The 25,021-nt window shown below is 48.8% G+C and overlaps 1 protein-coding gene across 1 annotated transcript; it reads left to right on the forward strand.

Annotated features, from left to right (window-relative positions):
• Positions 1-1,478: 1,478 nt before the first annotated feature.
• On the forward strand, positions 1,479-25,021 carry LOC140190174 (protein SET-like; the record flags this gene model as incomplete). The annotated part of the gene is made up of 7 exons (XM_072246685.1): positions 1,479-1,724; positions 11,606-11,683; positions 13,393-13,504; positions 14,834-14,994; positions 15,764-15,849; positions 19,844-19,950; positions 22,634-25,021. Coding segments are annotated over 7 exons (897 nt in total), but the record flags the coding sequence as incomplete, so codon positions are not given.

Below are 25,021 nucleotides of genomic sequence, written 5' to 3' on the forward strand. Positions count from 1 at the left end.
TTGATAAACAGTTGTTTTGGTCCGAGACCCTTCACTTAGGACTGGAAAAGGAAGGGGAAAGACGCCAGAATAAAAAATGTGGGGAGAAGGAAATGTAGAAACCAGGAGGGTGGTAATGGTCGAGGGCTATAAAGAAAGGAATCTGATAGGAGAGGAGCGTGGACAATAGGAGAAAGGGAAGGTGGAGGGCACCCGGGGGAGATGATGGGCAGGTGAGAAGAGCTACGAGGCCAGAGTGGGGAATAGAAGAGTTAATTTCTTTTCCCGCATTTCCTGTGTGATCCATAATTCAGAAATTAGATGAGTGTTTTTGGTCAGTTGGTTTCGACCGACACGTACGGTGAAAAACTTTGCACGCTTCTGTTCAGATTACTAAGGCAGTGCAAAGGGAAAACAATAATATGAATCATGGATACTGTTTGGCCATCTAGTTTGTATTGTTACTGAGCTATATTCTATCTCTTAAGTTACTGTTTGCATTCCAGCTAATTTTACCAATGAATCTGCATTTTTAAGGATGATTCCTCTTTTTTGGAGGGAAAAGTGAAAATTGTCAAGAAAGAGAGACTTCCAATGGTAACGTGGTGACTTTTGACCCCTTACTCTGAACCCAAATCGTTGCAAACCTCCTTTAAACAAAGGCTACCCAAACGAAGAATTTCGGGGCTGTGCTGAATCAACAGGGTCTTTTTATTGCCAACTTTAAAGCGATTTAATCGCGCTGGACTACCCGGAAGCAGAAAAAAAGTCGGACAAAGGGCGGGAAGAAGAGAATTGACCAATCAGACATGAGCTTGCAAATAAAATTCACGCCCATTCAATCAGAGATACGTCTATTGGATGATGACGCCCGTCCATCTGCAGCGCAGCCGTTGAGAGAGCATCCTCTGATTGGTGGAGTGGTACACAAATAACCGCTGCCGCCTACGACCGGCGACTGGAGGTTTACGGCCGGCCAATCAGAATGCTCGTTCCTCAAGCTAGGGGACTGACCTCCCGCCCCGTGGGAAATGACCGCCTCCGATTGGAGGAACCGGAAGCAGCCACGTCAGGAAGGATGACCCCTCCGATTGGGTGAGGACGTCGGCGACGTCTACCTATGACCAACCGGAGGCACCACCGGCTCGGTGAACGGCTGTCGCTGATTGGCGGAGAACAGGTGGCCAACCAACCCCGAAGGTGTTTACTGACGGAGCGGCGGGAGGGGGGGAACCGAGCGTGATCAGGGCCACGATGAGGTAAAGTTTGCTTTTAAAGCGTTAACCGGCCGTTCAAAGTTTTGACGGACGACTTTTTTTTTAAAAGCCTTCCTCACCTACCCGGAGGGGCGGCCAACGATGAGCAGCGGGGCTCCCGAGGCCAAGCAGCGGCGGCTGGACGCGGGCGAGAAGGCCGAGGCGGGCGGCGCGCGTGCGCCGGAGGCGGCCGTCGGGCTCGAGGCGGCGGTTGCCGGGCAGCGGGGGGGAGCCGAGGCCGGGGCGGGCGCCTGCGCAGCAGCGGCAGCGGCGGCGGCGGCGGCCGCGGTTGCCGGGCAGCCGGTCTCCGGGGCGACGCAGCGCGCGCTGGAGGCGGTGGACGCGTGCCAGCGCGAGTTGGAGGCGCTGAGCGAGCGCGCCGGCGAGGAGATCCTGCGCGTCGAGCGCAAGTACGGCGAGCTGCGGCGGCCGCACTTCGAGCGGCGCAACCGGCTGATCGAGGACATCCCCGGCTTCTGGGTCACCGCCGTATCCTTCCCCTGTCTCCGCCCTTGCAAACAGCGCCTGCATTTCTCTTCTGCATTCTGGCCGGTTGCATAAAATGTACGGGTGCCCATCTTAGTAGCTTGTGAAAGTTGTGCTCAAACTTTTTCGCTGGATTGCATTGAGGTTGCATTCGCGTCCTGGCTTTGCAGTTTGCGCTGAATGTGTTGCTGCATCTGTGTCTGTATTGCATTGCTGTAAATGATACACAGCCTTTTCTCTGTTGCACGATGCTGATCGAGGGCGTAGCACTCTTTTGCTATGTGTTGCCTGTATTTTGCGTTACTGTTGTGTGTTGCCTGGTGCTAAATCTGCGTCATTTTCTTGGTAAACACGAGGAATTCTGCAGATGCTGGAAATTAAAGCAGATGCTTCATTTTCTTGGTGTTGCATTTCAAGTTCAAAGTAAGTTTTATTACCAGAGTACACCTACATCACCACGTACCTGCGGGCAAGCTCAGCAAATGTATAGAATAGTGACTATAACAGGATCAATGGTGGATCTGCTAGAGTGCAGAAGACAACAAAACTGAGCAGATGCAGATATAAATTAATAGGGAGAACTTGAAATAACAAGATTAAGAGTCCTTACAGTGAGATCATTGTTTCTGGGAGTGTAGTTATTCCCTTATGTTCAAGAGCTTGATGGTTGAGTGGTAATAGATGTTTCTGAACCTGGGTGGTATGAGTTCTGAGGCTCCTGTACCTTCTGCCTGATGGCTGCAGTGAGACGACGGGATAACCTGATCGGTGAGGATCTCCAACGATGGATGCTGCTTTCATGTCGATGTGCTCAGTGGTTGGGAGGGTTTAATTGTCATTCAACCATACACCTGTATACAGCGAAATGAAACATCGTCCCCCTGGTGGCAAGGTGCAAAACACAGCACCAGTGGCCTAATTCTGCACCTATATCTTTCACGTCTATTAACATAAGCACATTGTTAACTATTTGCATAACTGCATTGCATTTTAGTTTTTATTTTGCAAACTGTATTCACAGCTGGTTGTACAATACAACTTGTGATTGGCATATGGTATTCAGGTTACAGCTGACTGCATTGAATGAGCTGAAACGGTTTATTTTGCGTTTCCTGTGAAGCTGCAGGAAGTTGTGAACTCAGCCTCACCGTGGGCACTGGCCTCCACAGCATCCAAGGCATCTGCAAGCAGAATGTCTCAAAAAGGCGGCATCCATTATTAAGGACCCCATCACCCAGGGCATGCTCTCTTCTCATTGCTGCAATTGGGAAGGAGGTGCAGGAGCCTGAAGACACACACTCGACGATTCAGGAACAGCCTCTGCCCCTCTGCCATCAGATTTCTGAATGGACGTTGAATCCATGAACACAACCTCACTACTTTTTATTTTTGCTCTACTTATTTAATTTAACTTTTTATTATATGTACTGTAGTTTAGTTTTTTTATTAGCATGTATTGCAATGTGTTGTTCGTCCATCGTCGACATCAGTGAGAACCTCGGCACCATTATGATGGTGTCGAGACTAGCGCGTCATTTGGATTTAAGTGAGGGAGAGTTGTGCAGCATCAGCCTCACTCTCTCGTCCCAATTCCCAGCTACATCCAGTGGCAAGACAGAGTTGAGACGGCTGGAGATGGGACTAGGCTCAGTGGATGACCAGGACGTCTTCTGTGTCTTGTCCTGCTCTACACGTTCCACAACGCTTCCAGAGACCGTTTTCTTGACCGTTAGACCTTCCACTGGTCTCGTCCGCTCAATCCACCGGAGTCTGTCTTCACATGCTGGGATAGACAACTCCCTATCTCACCGAGGGTTTGAGACCCGTCGGCTACCCTCAGCTGGTTTAGCCAGCTTGTTGAAGCCGTTGCCCGGGGTGTGGCCGCTGTCGCAGGCAAACAGCTACGGGGAGCCACAGGTGAGAGCTGAGTGCCAAGTAGGGACCAAAGGTGGACTAACCGCCCTGAAAAGGACGCGACATGTTCCCCCACCAGAGGGGCTACCCCTCCCTGACACCCCATACACCCACAAAACAAGGTTTCACAGTCCATGCCGGTGGGAAAAAATCAGAATCGGGTTCATTATCACCAGTATGTGCCGTGAAATTTGTTAACTTAGCAGCAGCAGTTCAATGCAATACATGATCTAGCAGAGAGAAAAAAATAAAATAATAATAAATAAACAAGTAAATCAATTCCGTAAATTGAATAGATTTTTTAAAAGTGCAAAAACAGAAATACTATTTTTTTTTAAAGTGAGGTAGTGTCCAAAGATTCAAAGTCCATTTAGGAATCAGATGCCGGAGGGGAAGAAGCTGTTCCTGAATCACTGAATGTGTGCCTTCAGGCTTCTGTACTCCCACCTGATGGTAACAGTGAGATAAAGACATGCCCTATGTGCTGGAGATCCTTAATGATGGATGCTGCCTTGTTGAGGCATTGCTCCTTGCAGGTGCCTTGGATGCTGCGGAGGCTCGTGCCCATGATGGGGCTGAGTTCACAACTTTCTGCAGCTTCTCAGGAAATGCAAAATAAACCCAAGATGGGTCCGACTAAATGTACAGCCCTCTGCAGCTTCTTTTGGTTCTGTGCAGTACCAGACAGTGATGCAGCCTGTCAGAATGCTCTCCACAGTATACCTATAGAAGTTTTTGAGTGTATTTGTTGACATACCAAATCTTTTCAAACTCCTAATGAAGTATAATCACTGTCTTGCCTTCTTTATAACTGCATCGGTATGTTGGGACCAGTTTAGGTCCTCAGAGATCTTGACACTCAGGAACGAGTAGATGGTATGATTAACCATTAGACATACGATCAGGATTATGCCATTTGGCCCATCGAGTCTTCATGGCTGATTTATTTTCCCTTTCAACCCCATTCCCCTACCTTCTCCCCATAACCTCTGACACCCTGACTAATCAAGAGCTTCTGCTTTAAGCACACCCATAGAATAATTCCACAGGTCACCACCCTCTGGCTAAAGAAGCTCCCACCTTTGTTCTAAATGGACATCCTTGTATCCTTGTGGTCCTAGACCACTATAGGGAACATCCTCTCCATATCCACTCTATCCAAGCCTTTCAATATTCGAAAGGTTCAATGAAATCTCCCCACCACCCCCCATTCTTCTAAACTCCAGCAAGTGTTTTGCCTGTTGTATGATTTGCACTGTTAGGGTGTACATGAAGGGCGCAGTCAGGGTTGCATCTCCTGCTAAGGTGCATGTTTAGTGTTGCAGAGAACCTGCGCTGCCCATTTAGGCAGTTGACCAGGCGCCCGAGTAGTTTGCAGGACATCAGTGAGACGGGAGTTTACCTTGGGCTTTTTACTTGTTTAAATATGTTGGAGGGTGAAGGTGAAGGTTGTCATGAGAGCACGTTGAGCAGAGTTGGCCCATAACTGGCATATGTCGTCACGTGACAGCAGTACAATGCAATCCATAAAAAAGCTGACTTACAGCAAGTGTATACATATATTAGTTAAAAAAGTAGTGAGGTTCATGGGTTCAATGTCCATTCAGAAAGCTGATGGTAGGGGCGAAGAAGCTGTTCCTGAGTCGTTGAGTGTGTACCTTCAGGCTGCGGTACCTCCTTCCTGATAGTAATGATGAGAAGAGGTGTGTTGGGGCTGGACGCTGCTTTTTCTTTTTGATGCATTGCTACTTGAAGGTGTCCTGGACTAAGTTTATAACTCTGCAGCATTTTTTTGATCCTGTGCGGTAGACCACACCGCCCCCCCATACCAGACAATGATGCAGCCAGTTAGAATGCTCTCCATGGCACGTCTGTAGAAATTTGTGACTCCTAATGAAATATAGCTGCTGTTGTGTCACCTTCGTAGCTACATCGATATGTTGATCCAGCTTGGGTCCTCAGAGGTATAGACACCAGGAACTTAAAATTACTGACTCTCTCTGCTTCTGATCCCTCTGTGAGGATTGGTGTGTGTTCCCTCGTCTTACCCTTCCTGAATTGCACAATCAGTTCTTTGGTTTTACTGACACTGAGTGCAGAGTTTGTTGCTGTAACACCACTCAACCAGCTGATATATCTTGCTCCTGTACACCCGCTCGTCACCATCTGAAATTCTGCCAACAATAGTTGTATCGTTAGCAAATTTATAGGTGGCATCTGAGCTGTGCATAGTCAACACAGTCTTGTGTGTAGAGAGAGTAGAGCAGTGGGCTAAGCACACGTCCCTGTGGGGCGCCCGTGCTGATTGTCAATGAGTTTGCCATCATTGGAGTTTAGGTGAATGAGACACAAGCTCGTTTAAGCATCAGGTCTACCAAGGATTAGTTCTGCTAGAACGTTTTGCTGATGCTTTGAAAGCATCGGTCAGACCACACTTGGAGTATTCGGAGTGATTTTGGGAGCCATATCTAAGAACAAATATGGGGGGGGGGGGGCAAATGTGTTGGCATTGGAAAGGATCCAGAGGAGGTTTGTGAGAACGATTCTGAATAAAAGGGTTTGATGAGGACCATCTGATGTCTCTGGGCCTGTATTTGCCAGAGTTTAGAACAGGTTCCCAACCTGGGTCTGAGTCAGGGTCCATGGCATTAAAGAAAGGTTGGGAGCCCGTTTAGAATGAAAGGGGATCTCATTGAAAACTATCGGACATTAAAAAGGCCTTGATGGATTGGAAATGTTTCCTATAGTGAGGGAGTCTAGGACCAGAGGTCAGAGCAGACGGATGTCCCTCTAGAAAAGAGATGAGGAGGTCTTTGGCCAGATGGGGGTGAATCTGTGGAATTCATTGCAACAGAGAGCTGTGGAGGCTGGATCATTTGGTATATTTACAGCGGAGGTTGATGTGTTTTTGTTTAGTCAGGCTGTCAAAGTTTACAGGGAGAAGGCAGGAGCCTGGGTTGAGAAGAATAAATAATCAGTCTCTGTTACTACCTCTGGCAGTGCTTTCTACTCACCCACCACTCTGATTAATAAAAAAAACTACCTCTGGCACCCCTTCATACTTTCCTCCAAACACCACCCTTGGAAGAAGTCCTAGCTCACTCAGCCTATCCTTGTAAGACCTCCGGGCAGCATCCTGGTAAATCTCTGCAGCCTCTCTAAAGTATTTACATCCTTCCTTTAGTGAGGTGACCAGACATGAACGCAATATTCCTAACTGGAATTTGCTAAAGCTCTGTAAATAGTGTGCCCAACGGTGAGCCAGAGCTGAAGATTGTGACCAAGTGTTGTTCAGCTAGGCGAGAGAGTGGCAGCCAGAATCGGTCCCAAAGGTCTCTTTCAAGGGGTGACGCACCTTGATAATTTGAATGCTTGTGACGGGTGGGGAACTGCCCCACGTGAACCTGTTCCACCCTTGTGTGTATTGATGGCCAAGGAATTCACTCTAATCCATCACTTAAAATGTGCTGGTGCCGAGGGTTGAGGTTGAGACCATGGGTGTTGTGACCTAGCTGTCTAGTTACGCATCAGAGACGGATACATTTTAGCACCTGTAATGTCGCAGGAGTTGCCGGGCGTCTTTGAACTCATTGTGGCACTGCCTCAGGGATTCCAGCTTTGGACTTTTTCCTCCGGGTTTACTCCTGGAGTGGGTATAGCCCCAAGGTAGTGGAAATTTGAGATCAGAATTTTTCCTTCTAGATGAGCTGCTAACCATGGGTGATGAGCCCCGTCTGTCTGAAGCGACTGCCGTTAAGGTGCCAGTAACCCACCTTTGTCCCTTCTGCCAGCAGAAAACATTTTGCTGGGCTTATGTGAAGGCCAGGAGCTGGACTTGGTTGTCAGAGGCTATTTGAGACGCACGCCATTGGGAGCGTTTAATAGGTAATGGGAGCTAGTCCCCAATACCCCCCCCCCCCGGCTATAACAACCTTAATATGCCAGGGAAGGCGATCAAAATCGCTGACATGTTTCATGAAATGTGTCATGAAATTGATGTATTGGTTGGGATGCACTGAATTCTACAATTTTAATTATATATGTGCTGGTCACAAAAAACGCATGAAATATGCTGTTACTGAGCAAATAATAAGCCACACAGTGGGTCAAGCAGCATGTGTGGAGGGTGGAGGGTACAGGACAGTGAGTCATGCTCTCACAGCACAGAAACGGCCCAAGGTACCCTGTCCAAGCTGGTCACACTCACTGCGATTTGACCATAACTTTCTAAACCAGAGGTTCCCAACCTGGAGTCCACAGACCCCTTGCTTAATGGTATTGGCATAAAAAAAGTTTAGACACCCTGCTGTAAACCTTTCCAATACACGTACCTGTCCAACTGTCTTTTAAAAGTAATTTATTTTACCTTCCACAGCCACTTCCCTGACACCAAATCCACAAAGATCCCATCCTTTACATGTATAAATAAAAGTTTCCCCCTAATTTCCTTTCAAGTCTTTACCTCTCACCTCAAACCCACCCCCTCTAGTCCTTGGTTCTCCAACTCTGGGGGTGGTGGGAAAAGCTGCAGTATCATGCAAAAGTCTTGGGCACATGTACATAGCAAGGATGCTTAAGACAGCAGGGTACTGCAGGATTTTATGTGTTGCACTGATCTACTGCTGCAAGAGAAAACAAATTTTATGATGTGATTGATGATAAGCCTGATTCTGATATGGGTCTCTATTGTGAACTCAGAGTGGGAAGGGGGCAGGGAGAGGGGAATAGTGGTTGGGGAAAGGGAGAGGGAAGCACCGGAGAGATATTCTGTAATGATCAATAAACCAGTTTTTTGGAATCAAGTGACCTTGCCTGGTATCTCAGGGTTGGGTGTGTCTGCACCCTTGCTAAGTTCTGTCCCTGGCACTCCTTTGCAGATACAATAGGGTCTTTTAAGAGGCTCCTGGATAGGTACATAGAGTTTAGAAAAATAGAGTGTAACCCGAGGTAATTTCTAAAGTAAGTACACGTTCAGCACAGCATTGTGGGCCGAAGGGCCTGTATTGTGCTGTAGGTTTTCTGTTTTCTTTTTCCCTTCTCTGCCACCTATCACACACCTCTCCCATACCATTTCCAGCATCCTTCCAGGATTTACAAAGTCTTGTTCTGCTCCACCTTGACAAAGTTAGTAGTGTGCATTCACCCTCTCTCTGCCCCTGATAAGGTCATCCCTCAGTCTCCTACACTAAGGCAAGGGTTCTTAGCCTTTTTTTTAAATGCCTTCAATCTCTACCATTAAATGAGGGATCCATGAACCCGAGGTTGGGGATCCCTGCCCTAAGGGATAAAGTCCGACCCTGTCTGGCCACTTTGTATTTCAACACCCAGCAGCATCTTTGTAAATCTCCTCTGCACTTGTTCCATCTTACACAGGCTGAGCGAAACAGACCGCGGTACTCTCGAGTGTAGACTCACCAGCACCTCGTACGACTGCACTGTGGCCTCCCATGCCCTAACTGATGCTGAAAGCTGTCTGTTGTTTTGGGTTACAGATATCCAGGAGTTTGGGTTTGTTTCCGATTCCACCCTCTGCACCATCATTATAATGTCCTCGTGCCGTATGACGTGGGCGATCGTAGTCTTTGATCATTGAGATGTACCCCAGGCTACTGTGGGAGGCGAGGGAGGAGATTGCTGGGCCTCTGGTGATGGTCTTTGCATCATCAATGGGGATGGGAGAGGTTCCAGAGGATTGGAGGGTTGCAGATGTTATTCCTTTATTCAAGAAAGGGAGTAGAGATAGCCCAGGAAATTATAGACCAGTGACTAGTGCTTTGTGGATCCAGAACTGGCTTGCCCACAGAAGGCAAGGAGTAGGTGTAGGTGGGTCATATTCTGCATGGAGGTCAGTCACCAGTGGAGTGCCTCAGGGATCTGTTCTGGGACCCTTACTCTTCGTGATCTTTATAAATGACCTGGATGAGGAAGTGGAGGGATGGGTTAGTAAATCTGCTGATGACACAAAGGTTGGGGGTGTTGTGGATAGTGTGGAGGGCTGTCAGAGGTTACAGCGGGACATTGATAGGATGCAAAACTGGGCTGAGAAGTGGCAGATGAAGTTCAACCCAGATAAGTGTGAAGTGGTTCATTTTGGTAGGTCAAATATGGCAGAATATAGTATTGGGGAGCATGCCTTATAAGAATAGGTTGAGTGAACTCAGCCTTTTCTCCTTGGAGTGACGGAGGATGAGAGGTGACCTGATAGAGGTGTATAAGATGATGAGAGGCATTGATAGTGTGGATAGTCAGAGGCTTCTTCCCAGGGCTGAAATGGCTAGCACAAGGGGGCATAGTTTTTCGGTGCTTGGAAGTAGGTACAGAGGAGATGTCAGGGGTAAGTTTTTTACTCAGAGTGGTGAGTGCGTGGAATGGGCTACCAGCAACGGTGGTGGAGGCAGATACGATAGGGTCTTTTAAGAGACTTTTGGATAGGTACATGGAGCTTAGTAAAATAGAGGGCTATAGGTAAGCCTGGTAATTTCTAAGGTAAGGACATGTTCAGCACAACTCAGTGGGCTGAAGGGCCTGCATTGTGCTGTAGGTTTTCTGTTTCTGTTGTTGTTGGCAAATTTTTCTACAGAAGTCGTTTGCCATTGCCTTCTGGGCAGTGTCTTTACCAGACGGGTGACCCCAACCATTATCAATACACTTCAGAGATTTTCTGCCTGGCGTCAGTGGTCACATAACTAGGACTTGTGATCTGCACTAGCTGTCTATACGACTATATGCCACCTATTCCCATGGCTTCACGTGATCCTGATCGGGGTGGGGGGGGGTGCTAAGCAGGTGCTACACCTTGCCCAAGGGTGACCCGCGGGCTTGCGGAGGGAAGAAGTATCTTGCACCTCCTTTGGTAGTGACGCAACTCAATCTTGCCACCCAGCAGATTCTTGTTTCTCTGTTAAATAGTGCACTGTTGCTAAATTAAAATAACGTTTTGCCTTTTGCATGTCTCTCTAATGCTGCTCCAGCACCAAGCGTAGCTTTTAATTTTGGGTAAGATGCATTTACGCCAACGCAGACCCTGAACGCTGTCCAAGAAGCACTGGTGCCGGGCAGTTTGTGTGTCGGGTCTTGTCTTGCAGGAAACGTGCAGAGTGGTTGGCTTCTGATTTCGCAAGTTGTTGAAGTCCTTACGTTTTATCAGGCCGCATTGAATGCCCTATTGCCAAATAAACCCCATTTCCTGAAGTTCACAGGGAACAATATTTCAGTGTGCTCTGGTCGATATTTCTTAATGTTGAATGTAGCATAAAAGGGGGCTGTCACTGAATCTCTCAAATACTGAGAGGCCTGGATAGAGTGGACGTGGAGAGGATGTTTCCTATGGTCAGGGTAGAAGGCAGCGTGCCCTCCATGCCCTTTTCTCATTACTACCGTCACGGAGCCTGAAACAGCTCCATTATGGACATTCCAGCAACAGCTGGGCACGTGAATGATGGCGGGCTTGATCTTGGAGTAGGTTAAAAAGTCGGGACAATATTGTGGGCTGCAGGCTCTGTACTGTGCAGTAGTTTTCTATGTTCTGTATGTCAGTAATGATGAACCTGATTCTGAAACTCACCGGTCCATTGCGATTTCCCCCAAAAACCCAACTGAGATTCCTCTCTTCCCCCCCGCCCCCAACAACTTCTCACACTCTCCCTAAAGTGACGGGGACCTCCTCCCAGTCTTTCCCCCGCCCGCTTCCTCAAACACAATAGGTGCTTGATTAGTCGGGGTGACAAAGGTTACAGGATGAAGGCAGGAGAATGGATTTGAGAGGGATGGAATGGTTGAGCAGACTTAATGGGCTGAATGGCCTAGTTCTGTTCCTATGTTTTATGGGCTTATGGACCGAGCAAGGGCAGGTTCAGGTCAAACATTGCTGCCTCCCATGGTAGCCCATAAGCCCGGGAACTCTGGGCAAGGCAGGCAATTGTGTATGCTTTCAGTGTTAGAAATGTCTTCCTTGACTCGCTCTTCTCCAGTTCCTCAACCATCCACAGCTCTCTGCTCTCATTGACGAGAATGACGAGGAGGCATTTAACTACATGATGAGGCTGGAGGTAGGACCATGAATGTGTTTGACTTGCCTCTCTTCTCTACACCGTCCCATCACACACTCCCGGGGTCAGGCACAGAGTGAAGCTCCCTCCACACCGTCCCATCACGCTCCCCCAGGGTCAGACACAGAGAGAAGCTCCCTCCACACCGTCCCATCACGCTCCCCCGGGGTCAGACACAGAGTGAAGCTCCCTTCACACCGTCCCATCGCACAATCCCGGGGTCAGACACAGAGTGAAGCTCCCTCCACACCGTCCCATCACACACTCCCGGGGTCAGACACAGAGTGATGCTCCCTCCACACCGTCCCATCACACACTCCCGGGGTCAGACGCCGACTGAAACTCCCTCCACACCATCCCATCATACGCTCCCGGGGTCAGACGCCGAGTGAAGCTCCCTCCACACCGTCCCATCACACACTCACGGGGTCAGACGCCGAGTGAAGCTCCCTCCACACCGTCCCATCACACACTCCCGGGGTCAGACACAGAGTGAAGCTCCCTCCACACCGTCCCATCACACACTCCCTGGGTCAGACACAGAGTGAAGCTCCTTCCACACCGTCCCATCACACACTCCCTGGGTCAGACACAGAGTGAAGCTCCTTCCACACTGTTCCATCACACACTCCCGGGGTCAGACGCAGAGTGAAGCTCCCTTCACACCGTCCCATCGCACAATCCCGGGGTCAGACACAGAGTGAAACTCCCTCCACACTGTCCCATCACACACTCCCAGGGTCAGACACAGAGTGAAACTCCCTCCACACCGTCCCATCACACACTCCCGGGGTCAGACACAGAGTGAAGCTCCCTCCACACCGTCCCATCACACACTCCCGGGGTCAGACACAGAGTGAAGCTCCCTCCACACTGTCCCATCACACACTCCCAGGGTCAGACACAGAGTGAAACTCCCTCCACACCGTCCCATCACACACTCCCGGGGTCAGACACAGAGTGAAGCTCCCTCCACACCGTCCCATCACACACTCCCGGGGTCAGACACAGAGTGAAGCTCCCTCCACACCGTCACATCACACACTCCCGGAGTCAGACACAGAGTGAAGCTCCCTTCACACCGTCCCATCACACACTCCCGGGGTCAGACACAGACTGAATCTCCCTCCACACCGTCCCATCACACACTCCCGGGGTCAGACGCCGAGTGAAGCTCCCTCCACACCGTCCCATCACACACTCCCGGGGTCAGACACAGAGTGAAACTCCCTCCACACCGTCCCATCACGCTCCCCCGGGGTCAGACACAGAGTGAAACTCCCTCCACACTGTCCCATCACACACCCCTGGGGTCAAACATAGAGTGAAGCTTCCTCCACACCACACACTGCCATAGTCCATAATCCTAATTTCTTAAGTATTTCACCTGCTAAACTCTAAACCCACAATTGTAGTATTAAATCTGTTTCTACCACTGGTCCTTTTAAAGGCAAGCCCGTTGCCCCAGGCATCCTCTCTTCCCGAGCTTCTCAGGCATCCACGTGCTACTGTCAGTCCTACACCAGTCCTACTGTCAGTAGTTCTACACCACTGCACCGCAGTGTCCGTGCTGAAGTTCATTCTCCCCCTCCCCACCCCATCCCCTACGGCAGGGTTCTCTTCCCCACCCCAACCCCTCCCCAACGCCCGGGGTTTCCTGAGACGGGACTGACGCCTCTGGAGGGGGCGTGTCCTGTTTTATCTCGAAGGTGGAAGAGTTTGAAGACATCAAATCCGGCTACCGGATCAAGTTCCACTTCAGCGAGAATCCGTACTTCGAGAACTCGCTCATCATCAAGGAGTTTCACCTGGGGACTGGAGGTGAGAGGAGATGCTGTTCCACAGGGTGTGGTGGGGGGGTGTGGAAGCTGTGGCAAGACCAGTTAGTCTCCTACTGAGGCAGAGAGGGCGAGAGTCGGAGGTGGGGAGGGAGGCGGGGGCAGAGGCAGGGAGAAACCCCCTCCTCCCACCCCATCCATCGATGATGAGCGTAACTCTGATCAGAATCAAGGATCAGTTGAGAGGGCAGATGGTGCACGATTGAAGGGGTGGGTGTGTGGAGGTTTCCCTGACTGGTGGATCCACCTTGTACCTTGGGAAGAGTCTGAAATTACACCCATGGCCCCCAGTGGTGTCTCACACCAAGTGTGTCTGTAGTGGGAGGGTGCCAATACCTCATCTCCCCTCAGTCAGGGTAGAGAAGACCACCACATCATGCACATCCTCTCTTGAGATGGCAGTTCTACCACGATTAGGTTGGTTGCTGTGGGAAAGGAATGCTTTAGCAGGTCAGCATAGCAGGGTTTAGAAGGAACTTCACTCTGTCTGACCCTGGGAGTGTGTGATGGGACAGGATAGAGGGAGCTTCACTCTGTGTCTGACCCTGGGAGTGTGTGATGGGGCAGGATCGAGGGAGCTTCACTCTGTGTCTGACCCTGGGAGTGTGTGATGGGGCAGGATAGAGGGAGCTTCACTCTGTGTCTGACCTCGGGAGTGTGTGATGGGACGGTGTGGAGGGAGTTTCGCTCTGTGTCTGACCCCGGGAGTGTGTGGTGGGACGGTGTGGAGGGAGTTTCGCTCTGTGTCTGACCCCAGGAGTGTGTGATGGTATGGTGTGGAGGGAGCTTCACTCTGTGTCTGACTTCGGGAGTGTGTGGAGGGAGCTTCGCTGTGTCTGACCCTGGGAGTGTGTGGTGGGACGGTGTGGAGGGAGCTTCACTCTGTCTGACCCTGGGAGTGTGTGATGGGACAGGATAGAGGGAGCTTCGCTCTGTGTCTCACCCCGGGAGTGTGTGATGGGACAGTGTGGAGGGAGCTTCACTCTTGTGTCTGACCCTGGGAGTGTGTGATGGGACAGGATAGAGGGAGCTTCACTCTGTGTCTGACCCTGGGAGTGTGTGATGGGGCAGGATAGAGGGAGCTTCACTCTGTGTCTGACCCTTGGAGAGTGTGATGGGACGGTGTGGAGGGAGCTTCGCTGTGTCTGACCCTGGGAGTGTGTGGTGGGACGGTGTGGAGGGAGCTTCACTCTGTCTGACCCTGGCTGTGTGTGATGGGACGGTGTAAAGGGATTTTCGCCTTGTGTCTGGCTTTGGGAGTGTGTGATGGGACAGTGACAGTCCTGACCCTATTGTCTCACTCTGCTCACAGGGAAGCCAGTGTCGCAGTCGACTCCTATCAAGTGGAAGAAGGGAATGGACCTGATCTCGCTGAACCGAGGGATTGGCGAGAAGGGCAGGAAGCGTGGACACCGCAGTTTCTTCTCCTGGTTCACCGAGCACCGTAACCCCACCACCGATGAAATCGCAGAGGTACGTCCTAGCGCCCTTTTGAATAGTGGGGTAGTGTTGGAGAGCGATGTGTTCCTTTACAGAGTGTAGTGGGCAGCACAGTTTTAAACCCTTCTCTTTGTGTGTCTGATCCAGCGGTGGGGGTTGTAATCTACTGTGCATCCTGTTAGCATCCTCCCCAGTTGTGCTGTCTGCCCAGATAGATCCCTGTTCTACAAAGTGCTGAGGTATGAGAGCTGAATCTGGCAATTCAGCACGTCTAGTCTGCTCTGCTCTTCTAAGCCTTAAAGTATTCGATGGATTTTAAAGGGACTGACCCAGGGAGCGTGTGATGGGATGTTGTAGAGGGAGCTTCACTCTGTGTTTGACCCCAGGAGTGTGTGATGGGATGTTGTGAAGGAGATTTACCTTGTGTCCAACCCTGGGAGTGTGAGATGGGATGTTGTGAAGGAGATTTACCTTGTGTCCAACCCTGGGAGTATGAGATGGGATGTTGTGAACAAGGTTTACCTTGTGTCCAACCCTGGGAGTGTGTGATAGGACAGTGATTGTCTCACTTGCTCACAGGGAAGCCAGTGTCGCAGTTGACTCTCATTGAGTGGATGGGATCTCCCCTCATTCTTCTAAATTCGAGTCCAGGTCCGAGTAGGTTAACCATTTTCTTCCTAGGATAATTTTTGTGAACCTCCTGTGGGCCCTCTCCAGGATTAAGCTACAGACCCCAGAACTGCTCTCAATATTCCCAGTGTCTCTGCTGTCTACCCATTTGACCATCTCCCTCTCTCTTCAGGTACTGAAGGATGATATGTGGCCGAACCCACTCCAGTATTTCCTGATTGCGGAGAGCGAGAGTGGGGAAAACGGCCTGGATGACAGGTGAGAGCGCAGGGTCCGCCTCCCACGAGCCCGCTCGCCACCTCCTTACCCCCCAGCCCAGCAACCAGTGGCTGAGCTGCCACTGGGGGAAAACTCATCGAACTATCAAAAATTGAGAGTGACGGTAACAGTCTTTACCTTCAGGCGAGGCAGCCCAATACTAGGGGGGCGGGGGGTAGTTTCAGGATGAGTGGGGAAAGATTTCAAAGTGACCTGATGGGTAAAGTTTTCACACGGGGGTGGTGCATGAATGGAAACTGCTAGGTGAAGTGATAGAAGAGGGCACCGCGGTACCTTATAAAAAGAACAGATAGGCACATGGAGGTGTGGGACTTGGTGAGATATAGACTGAGCATTGGAAATTGGGCACCGTGGTCAGTATTGACGCGATGGGCTGAAGGACCTGTATCCCTGCTATATAGTGCTGTCTCCCTTTTTATCACCAGTTGTGACCCTCCAAAACCTCATCTACCTCAGACCCTTGTAATGATCCGTCATCCACCACCCGTGGATTAGAGAGACGAAATTCCAACATCCCCTTTTGCCTACACTTCCCACTGCCTAGGGAAAAACAGCTGACATAACCAAAGTCCCCACCCACTCTGGATACTCTCCCTTCACCACCAACCCCCTCCTCCTGCCCATGTCAGACAGAAGATACAAAAACTTGAAAGTACATACTCTTGGGCAGCTTCTGTCCTGCAGTCCTAGTTGATACGGTCCTACTATGGTAAGGTGGACTCTTGAACTCGCGCTCTATCTTGCACCTTATTGTCCGAACTGCACTTTCTCTGTCACTGTATCGCGTTAGTCTGGATTGTTATTGCTTCCCTTTCTACAATCTGTACGTGCTAACGGAGGGATCGATCTGGAAGGCGGGTAGCCAGAAGGTTTTTCACTGTATCTCGACATACGCTCAGTGGCCACTTTATTACGTTCCTCCTGCACCTAAAGAAGTGGCCACTCAGTGTACGTTCGTGGTCTCCTGCTGCTGCAGCCCATCCACTTCAAGGTTCAAAGTGCTGTGTGTTCAAAGATGCTCTTCTGCACATCGCTGTTGTAATGGTTTCTGTCATGTTCCTGTCACCTTGAGCCAGTCTGACCATTCTGCTTTGACCTCTGTCATTCACGAGGTGCTTTCACCCACAGAATTGTTGCTCATTGGATGTTTATTGTATTTTACACCATTCTCTGTAAACTCTAGACCAGGGTGTCTCAACCTTTTTATTGCCACCGATCAATACCATTAAGCAAGAGATCTCTGGCTCTCTGGACCCTGAGTTGGGAGCTCCTGCTCTAGAGATTGTTGTGCGTGGAAATCCCAGGAGGTCAACAGTTTCTGAGGTACTCGAGCTACCCCCTCTGGCATCAACAATCATTCCACGGTCAGAGTCACTTAGATAACATTTCTGCCCCATTCTGATATTTGGTCTCAGCCTCTTGACCATGTCTGCATGCTTTGATGCATTGAGTTGCTGCCACATTGGCTGTTTGGATATTTGCATTAACCAGCACGTGTACCTCATTAAGTGCAGGTGACAATTTGCAAGATGTAAAACTTTGCTCCTCAATCCAATAACCAAGTCCTCTCCCTTCTGACTCTCCCACTAGTGGAAATATCTCAACTCGTGTCTTCAGGGTAAATTGTGATATGTACAGTGAAAAACGAGTTTTACTGCCATCCATACAGATAATTTCCATCACCTCAGGGTAACAATAACAGAATGCAGAATAACATGTTAGTTTGAGAGAAGTGTATTGTTGGCAAACAGTGAGGTTTAAGCTCGATTGTTAAGTGGAGAGTACATGCTATTGTATTGAGCGACCATTTTGTAGTTTTTCCAAACTGCCCTTGAGCCCGGCGTACATGCTGTCAGGGTTTTGTATCTTCTGCCTGGTGGGAGAGAATGTCTGGGGTGGGTGGGTGGGTGGGTCGTTGATGCTGGCTGCGTTACTGAGGCACTGAGAAATAGAAGCCAGAGTCCGTGGAAGGAAAACTGGTGAATATGATGCTGAGCTGCATTTGCAATACTATCTGCAGCTTCTTGTGGTTATGGGCAGCATGGTTGCAAAACCCAACCATGATTCATCTAGATTGGATGCTTTGTGTAGCACATTTATTAGTGAGCCAGAGGTCATGCCAAATTTTGTTAGCTTCCTGAGGAAGTACAGGTGTGTCTATATCTTCTTATTCAGATATGAGGCAATGTAAGAGGCCCTTTCCGGCCCATGAGCCCATTCTGCCCAGTTACACCTAATTGACTTGCCCTGCACACCTTTGGAATGTGGGAGTTAACCAGAACACCCAGAGGAAACCCACGCAGTCACGGGAAGAGTACAGAACCCTTACAGACAGCGGTGCCAATTGAACCCTGCTGCAGTAGTGTTACGCTGATCGCAGAGAGCTTCCTTGTCTGTGTTTGGCCCAGAACAGACTATCGTGATCTTCACTCTGAAGAACTTGAAGCTCTGAACCTTTCACAGGATTCCCTTCCTTGTGATCATAGTGACCAGCAGGGCAGGTTTAAGTGTCAAGCAGCTTGTTCCTGTTTTCCCTGTGGAAGAAACTGCCAGAGTAGCTGTTCTGAGCTTCTGATTATCCCCCTGGGCAGAATACAGGAAATCAGCGCAGATTAAATGACATTCGGCTGGCTAGGTGCACCAGTAAAATCTTGCATCAAAATTGTATTGACAAGATATTTTTAAGTATAAAAACAAAATAATGCTATATAATACACAATAATGAAAAGAGCTCATCAAATATATATTAGTCTATATACAGTGGTCCCCAATGAACCAGAACCGGGCCGCGAGGAGACGGTATGATTTGGTGATATGAAATGATACGAGTCAGCTGCACCTTTCCTCATTCCCTGCCACGCACTGTTGAACTTGAACACCCCCCGGTTGGCCGGTCCACAAAAATATTGTCAATATTAAACCGGTCCTCGGTGCAAAAAAGGTTGGGGACCCCTGGTCTATAACGTGCACGGAATTGTTAGAGCTCCAAGTTGCGTAATCAATCCATTTTGCTTCACTTCATTTACTCACGGTACCAAAATGGTTCTGCACTGAAGAGATAGTCCAAGCAGGGGTTTTTAAACAAAAATGTCCAAGGTTAAGGCGTCGAACTTCCTCCAATGTCATATGCTATCTGGCTAACTGAAAGTTATCTGCATAGTCTTCATGAGATTTTTCTGACACTTGTACCTGTCCTTCCAAATCTGGTCCTGTAAGCGTTTTACCATGTTCTTCCACTATGTTCGTTGTCTGTTTCCATTCTCCCTTGTCTTTCTTTTTCAATGCCACACTCTCTTGAAGATGGCTTCCTTGTTCTTTACCTGCACTCTCTGCAAAAAAATGTTAACGAGACGAATCCTATAGGCTAATTCAGCAAACCTACCTTATCGACAAAAATTTTAAATACCAAAATTTAATACTAGAACGTATATGTAATTAAAGAAACATTTTTTATACAGATTTGCATTTTGAGAAGATCTACAGACAAATAAAATGCTCAATAGCATAACGGTATAAATAAAATTAAGCCTGGTCTTAAACCGGGATATTATAGATACAGTAACAATACTGTTAGAAATTGTTATTTTTCTATTCTTTTTAAAAATTTTATAGCTTTTGAAAGATGCTTCACAACAGTGCATACGTGTAAATGAGCAAAAGGACTCGTCTTCTGTACTTTCTTAAAAAAAAATCTTATTTATTGTTACTAATTCATTAATCAATGATAATCTCTGCTTAAAATTGCCATGGTGCACAAGCGCATTTTTTTAGAAGATTATTGGAAATATGGGTAATCACTGTCACAAAGAGGCACTGCCCCTGAGCTAGACATTTAGATAAGTGCGTGGACGGGAAGGTTAATGCCCAGCACAAGGAAGTGGGACAGTCCCAGGGAGGCGCCTGGGTCATCATGGACAAGCAGGGCTGAAGGGCCTGTTTCCAGCACTGCCTGATGCAAATCTCCCTCCCACAGCGATGAGGAGAACGGGGAGGGCTCGGTGGTGATCGTGGATGAGGACGATGATGAGGATGACGTCCAGGAGATTGTGGACAACGAGGATGAGGAGGATGATGTGGAAGGTGAGATCTGTTGACTGACTGGGCTTTCCCTAATACCTAGTTCGCCATGAACACACACTGCAAGCTGCAACTACAGAAGTGTGATCATGGATTCTGGTAGAAGGAATGAAAAAGAATTAGTTTTGTTATCACGACATACACTCAGTGGCCACTTTATTAGGTTCAGGAATGGAGCCTGGAGTGGTCTTCTGCTGCTGTAGTCCGTCCACTTTGCACATTCCGTACACCACTGTTGTAATGCATGGTTACTTGTGTTACTGCCACCTTCCTGTCAGCTTTAAACAATCTGGCCATTACAACTGACCTCTCGCATTAACGAGGCATTTTCATCCACAGAACTATTGTTCACTGGATGTTTTTTGTTTCTTGCACCATTCTCTGTAAACTCTAGAGACTGTTGTGCATGAAAATCCCAGGATTTCAGTAGTTTCTGAGATGCTCAAACCACCCCATCTGCCATCAAGAATCAGTCCACAGTCTAAGTCACTTGGATCACATTTCTTCCCCACTCTGATGTTTGGTCTGAGCAACAACTGAACCTCTTGACCATGTCTGCATGCTTTGATGCATGAAGTTGCTGCCACATGATTGGCTGATTAGATATTTGCATTAATAAAACAGCAGTACAGTGCAACAGTTTCTGTAAGGTACAGTAAGAAATTAAATAATGTGAAATAGGTGGTGTTCATGGGCTGTTTGGAAATCTGATGTCCAGGGGAAAAAACTCCTAAAACATCTAATGTGAGTCTTTAGACTCCTGTGCTGAGAAGCTGGCATGCCTTACTGAGAGTCCTTCATGATGGGTGCACCTTCTTGAAGATGTCCTCTGATTGCATTGATCGTTGGCCATCGACTATTTTCGTAAGTGGGGAGAAGACTCAGAAATGGTAGGTACAAAGGGACTTGAGAGCCCTGGGGCAAGGTTAACTTGCAGTTTGAGTATGTAGTAAGGAAGAATGCAGAGTGTTTGCACGGAGAGGACTAGAATATAAAAGCAGAGATGTAATGGCTGTAGCTTAAGGCATTGGTCAGGCCATATTTGGAGTGTTGCGAGTAGTTTTGGGCTCTGGATCGAAGGGTGGATATGCCGGCATTGGAGAGGGTTCAGAGGAGGTTTGCGAGAATGGTCCTGGGAAAGGAATGATTAACGGATGAGGAGTGTTTACTGGCTCTGGGCATGTACTCGCTGGAGTTCAGAAGGATAGAAAGGATCTCATTGAAACCCATACAATATTGTAAGTCCTGGATGTGGAGAGGATGCTTCCTATAGTGGGGGAGTCTAGGATCAGAGGGTACAGCCTCAGAATAGAAGGACGTCCCTTTAGAAACACAATGAGAAGGAATTTCTTTAGTTAGGGGGTGGTGAATCAGTTTTACTCATTGCTACAGGTGCATTTAAATTAGTAAGTCTAATTTAAAAGTTATTTAAAGCAGAACACAATAAAACATTAGAGCACAGTATGTACCCTTCAGACCACAATGTGCCTAAGTCCACCAACAGTATAACCCTCCATTTTTGTTTCATCCATGTGCCTATCTGAGTCACTTAAATGTCCCTAATGTATCAGTCTGAATCACCATTCCTGGCAGTACATTCCAGACCTAACATTCTCTAAGTACAACACCGAAACAGGTCCTTCAGCCATCTAATCCGTGCCAATCTATTTAGACTGCCTATTCCCAGTAACCTTCACCATCAATGTACTTATCCAAACTTCTCAAACATTGAAATTGAACTCACATGCACCATCTCTGCTGGCAGCTCGTTCCACAATCACAACACTGTTGAGAGGATCCACATTCTCATGGCCCTCTTGAGTAAAGAAATTTCCTCTCAGGATCCCCTTTAATATTTCACCTGTCACTCTTAACCCATGACCTCTAGTTGTAATTCCACCCAACTTCAGTGGAGTGTTGTAGAAAAAAAAACTATCTCACACTCTTTCTGTCCGCACCTCCGACCCACCCAAAAACCTCTTGCACCCACTTTAAAAGCATGTCCTCTGGTACTGGCCATTGCCACTCCGGGGTGACTGTCTACTCTATGCCTCTTATAGTACACTTCTGTCGAGTCACTTGTCATCCTCTGCTCCAAAGAGAAAAGCCATAGCTCGCTCAACCTTCCCTCATAAGATGGGTTCTCGAATCCAGACAGCGTCCTGGTAAATCTCCTCCTCTGGCTGCTCTGTTCCAGATGGAGTTGAGCTTCTAAAGATTTGTTGGAACCGCAGTCTCCCCAGGCAAGTGGGTAGCGTCCCACCACACTCCTGACGTAGACAGCAGAAGGGTAAGGTGGTGGATGTGGAGTGCATGGACTAACTCCACACAGGCAAGTAGGGAGTGTCCTATCACACCCCTGACTTGCGTCTTGCAGAGATGGTGGGCAGCTGGTCTGTGGAGGTTTGTTAATATCTGGAGAACCTGCTAATGAAAGTCGAGGCACTGGTGGTGTTTTTGAGATGCTGCTTGTGTTTTGGTTGAAACTGTTGTTGGAACTGTGCTGGAACAGCTCAGCTTGAAGGCATGGCTCCTTCTGGAGCGCAGTACGGTGATTGGTTCACGCTATCCAGTAACTCAGGGCGGGGTGGTGTAGGGGGATTCCACCTTCTGCATCGGGTGCTGATGAGCCTTCTTGACAGCCGGTGTTGCCTGTGTTTCCTCCCCTCTCCCCCTCTTCCCTCAGGCTCGGAGGACGACGAGGACGTGGAGGAGATCAATGAAGGCGAGGAGGAGGAGGGGGTCGAGGTGGAGGGAAAGGAAGATGCAGTGAAGGAAGGCGGCGATGGCTAAACAGAACCTCCCTCTCCATGGCTCTCTCCCCCCCCCCCCCCCACCAAAACAAAATCCCTTCCAAAAACAAACTTTGTAAAACGGGTGCATTTGCTGCTGTATGCGAGAGAGAGAGAGAGAGAGAGAATGAGTGAGTGTGGGGCACCTGTAGACCAGAGTGAATCGACCACCTTTGGTCCGATGGGCCTTTCCACAAGCGAGACTGGGGGGTGGGGGGGGGTGACATTTTTGGGCACCACAGTAGTGAAGAGGTTAACGCAACGCTAAAAGAATTTGGGGCATTCCAGAGTTCAATCCTGGTGCTGTTCTGTGTGGAGTCCCCGTGGAATGATGTGAGATTTCTCCAGGTGCCCCAGTTTCCTCCCACAGTCCAACAACATACCGGGCAGGTCATTGTAAATTGTCCCATAACTAGGTTAGGGTTGGACGTACTGGGTAGTTTAAGTGGTCATTGTAAATTGTCCCATGGTTAGGTTAGGGCTGGACGTACATAAATTGTCTAGTGGTTAGGTTAGGGTTAATCAGGTTTCTCAGTGGTTGCTGGGGGCAAGGTAGTCTGGAGGGTCTACTCCACGCTGTATGACTAAATAAACATATTTTTATAATCTGATTTAGGCGCTTTCCCCATTGGGAGGGTGGGATTACAGGAGAAGAAAGGGGTTCCAAGGCACAGTGGGGGGGGGGGAGGAATTATACTTTTTTTTTTGTCCGAGAGAGGAAGAAAATCCCAGCCCTTTGACTTCAGCTTCAGACAGTGTAACCCTGGCTCATCGCCCAGACTAGCACTCACAGGAACATACAGCATCTATGGATGGGAATAAACAGTCGATATTCTGGGCTGGAAAGGAAGGGGGGCAGAATCTTCCCTAACTTGTTTTATTCTGGCTTCTGCCCCTTTCTTTGCCTGGTCCTGACAGCGGCTCTTGGCCCAAAAAACGTTGACTGTGTGCTTCCCTCCACTCATGCTGTTTGACCTCCTGAGTTCCTCCAGCATTGTGTGTGTGTTGATCAAGATTTTCAGTGTCTAGTGTCCCCACTTTCTGGCCCAACTTGCCCTTGTTGTCCATCTTGCCTTCCTCAGCTACCCCCTATTAACCTGCACGTGGCCAATTTCCCTCTAACCTTTTCCTTTCCATGTACCACTGCCATAATGAGGCCAGACGCAGGTTGGAGGAGCAGCACCTCAGATCCTGTCACTTTTTTTTCATCTAGACCCTGGAGATTCTGGCTGTGACCTTGTCCTGTCGGTGGTCGTCCCTAACTTCCCCTTCCTCCCCCCCCCTTGCTTCTCAGTTGGATATATCTCCCCTCCCCTGAGGAAGTGATGCTCTGCTGCCCCTGACTCTCCTTGCAGTGGGCCCTGGCTGTGCATTTGCAGCCGTGGCCTGCAGCTGAGCCATCAGATAGATACCAAACGCCTTGTTGCGTTGCTGTTAGCTCAGGGTGTCGGAGTACCGAACTCAATCTCAGAATCCTCTGTATGTCCTCCCGATAAAATGACTCTCCCACCTTAGGAAACATCCTGTCCATATCCACTCTAGCGTTCGATTAGATTTCACTGAGGTCTCACCTCCTCTCCTTCCCTGCCTGTCCCCTGTTCTTGATCTTTAAAATTTTCAAGGAAACCTGCCCCTCCTCCGCATTTGCCCCAGCAGCAGGGATCTGGGACATTGCAAGGCACTTTCCCAGTTCTCTCCACTGTCAAACCCTTCCTCAGCCTGCGATAACCTTGCCTGGTTAGAGGCGTGGGACTTTCTAAATTCAGGTGTGTGTGTGATGTGTGTGTGCGCGAGCGTGTAATCTTCTAAACAGCCTCTGTGTGCAGCAATAACTCCGACCTTTCTGAGGTGAGCAATGCATCAGCATTGGACTTCCATGCAGAGAGGAGGAGCCCGTGCATTCTTGCCACTGAAGTGTGACGACGCCTCTCTGCATTGTATTCCAACAACCTGCTTCCCTTTCTCTGTCCCTCCCCACCCATCCCACACTCAGTGTTGAGAGACATAAACTTACCGCCGCAATATTTTTTTATTAGACAGTTCTTCGAATAAGTCCTGCTTCGCGCAAGGGAAGGGGTTGTTTCCCCTCATCCCCTTCCCTGCCTGCCACCTGTCCTTGTTCTTTAAAATTTTTAAGGAAAGCAGTTTTTATGTTGTAATTAATATTGTGTAGTTCAGCATTGAAATCCAAAATGTATTTTTTTTGGAGGCTGCAAAATTATTAGTCACAAGCACTATGTGAGTTCCTATCTTTGGCCAATAAATCTGTTTGTCTTTATGTA

This window comes from Mobula birostris, chromosome 29 (genome assembly GCF_030028105.1).
Source record: "Mobula birostris isolate sMobBir1 chromosome 29, sMobBir1.hap1, whole genome shotgun sequence".
NCBI lineage: Eukaryota > Metazoa > Chordata > Chondrichthyes > Myliobatiformes > Myliobatidae > Mobula > Mobula birostris.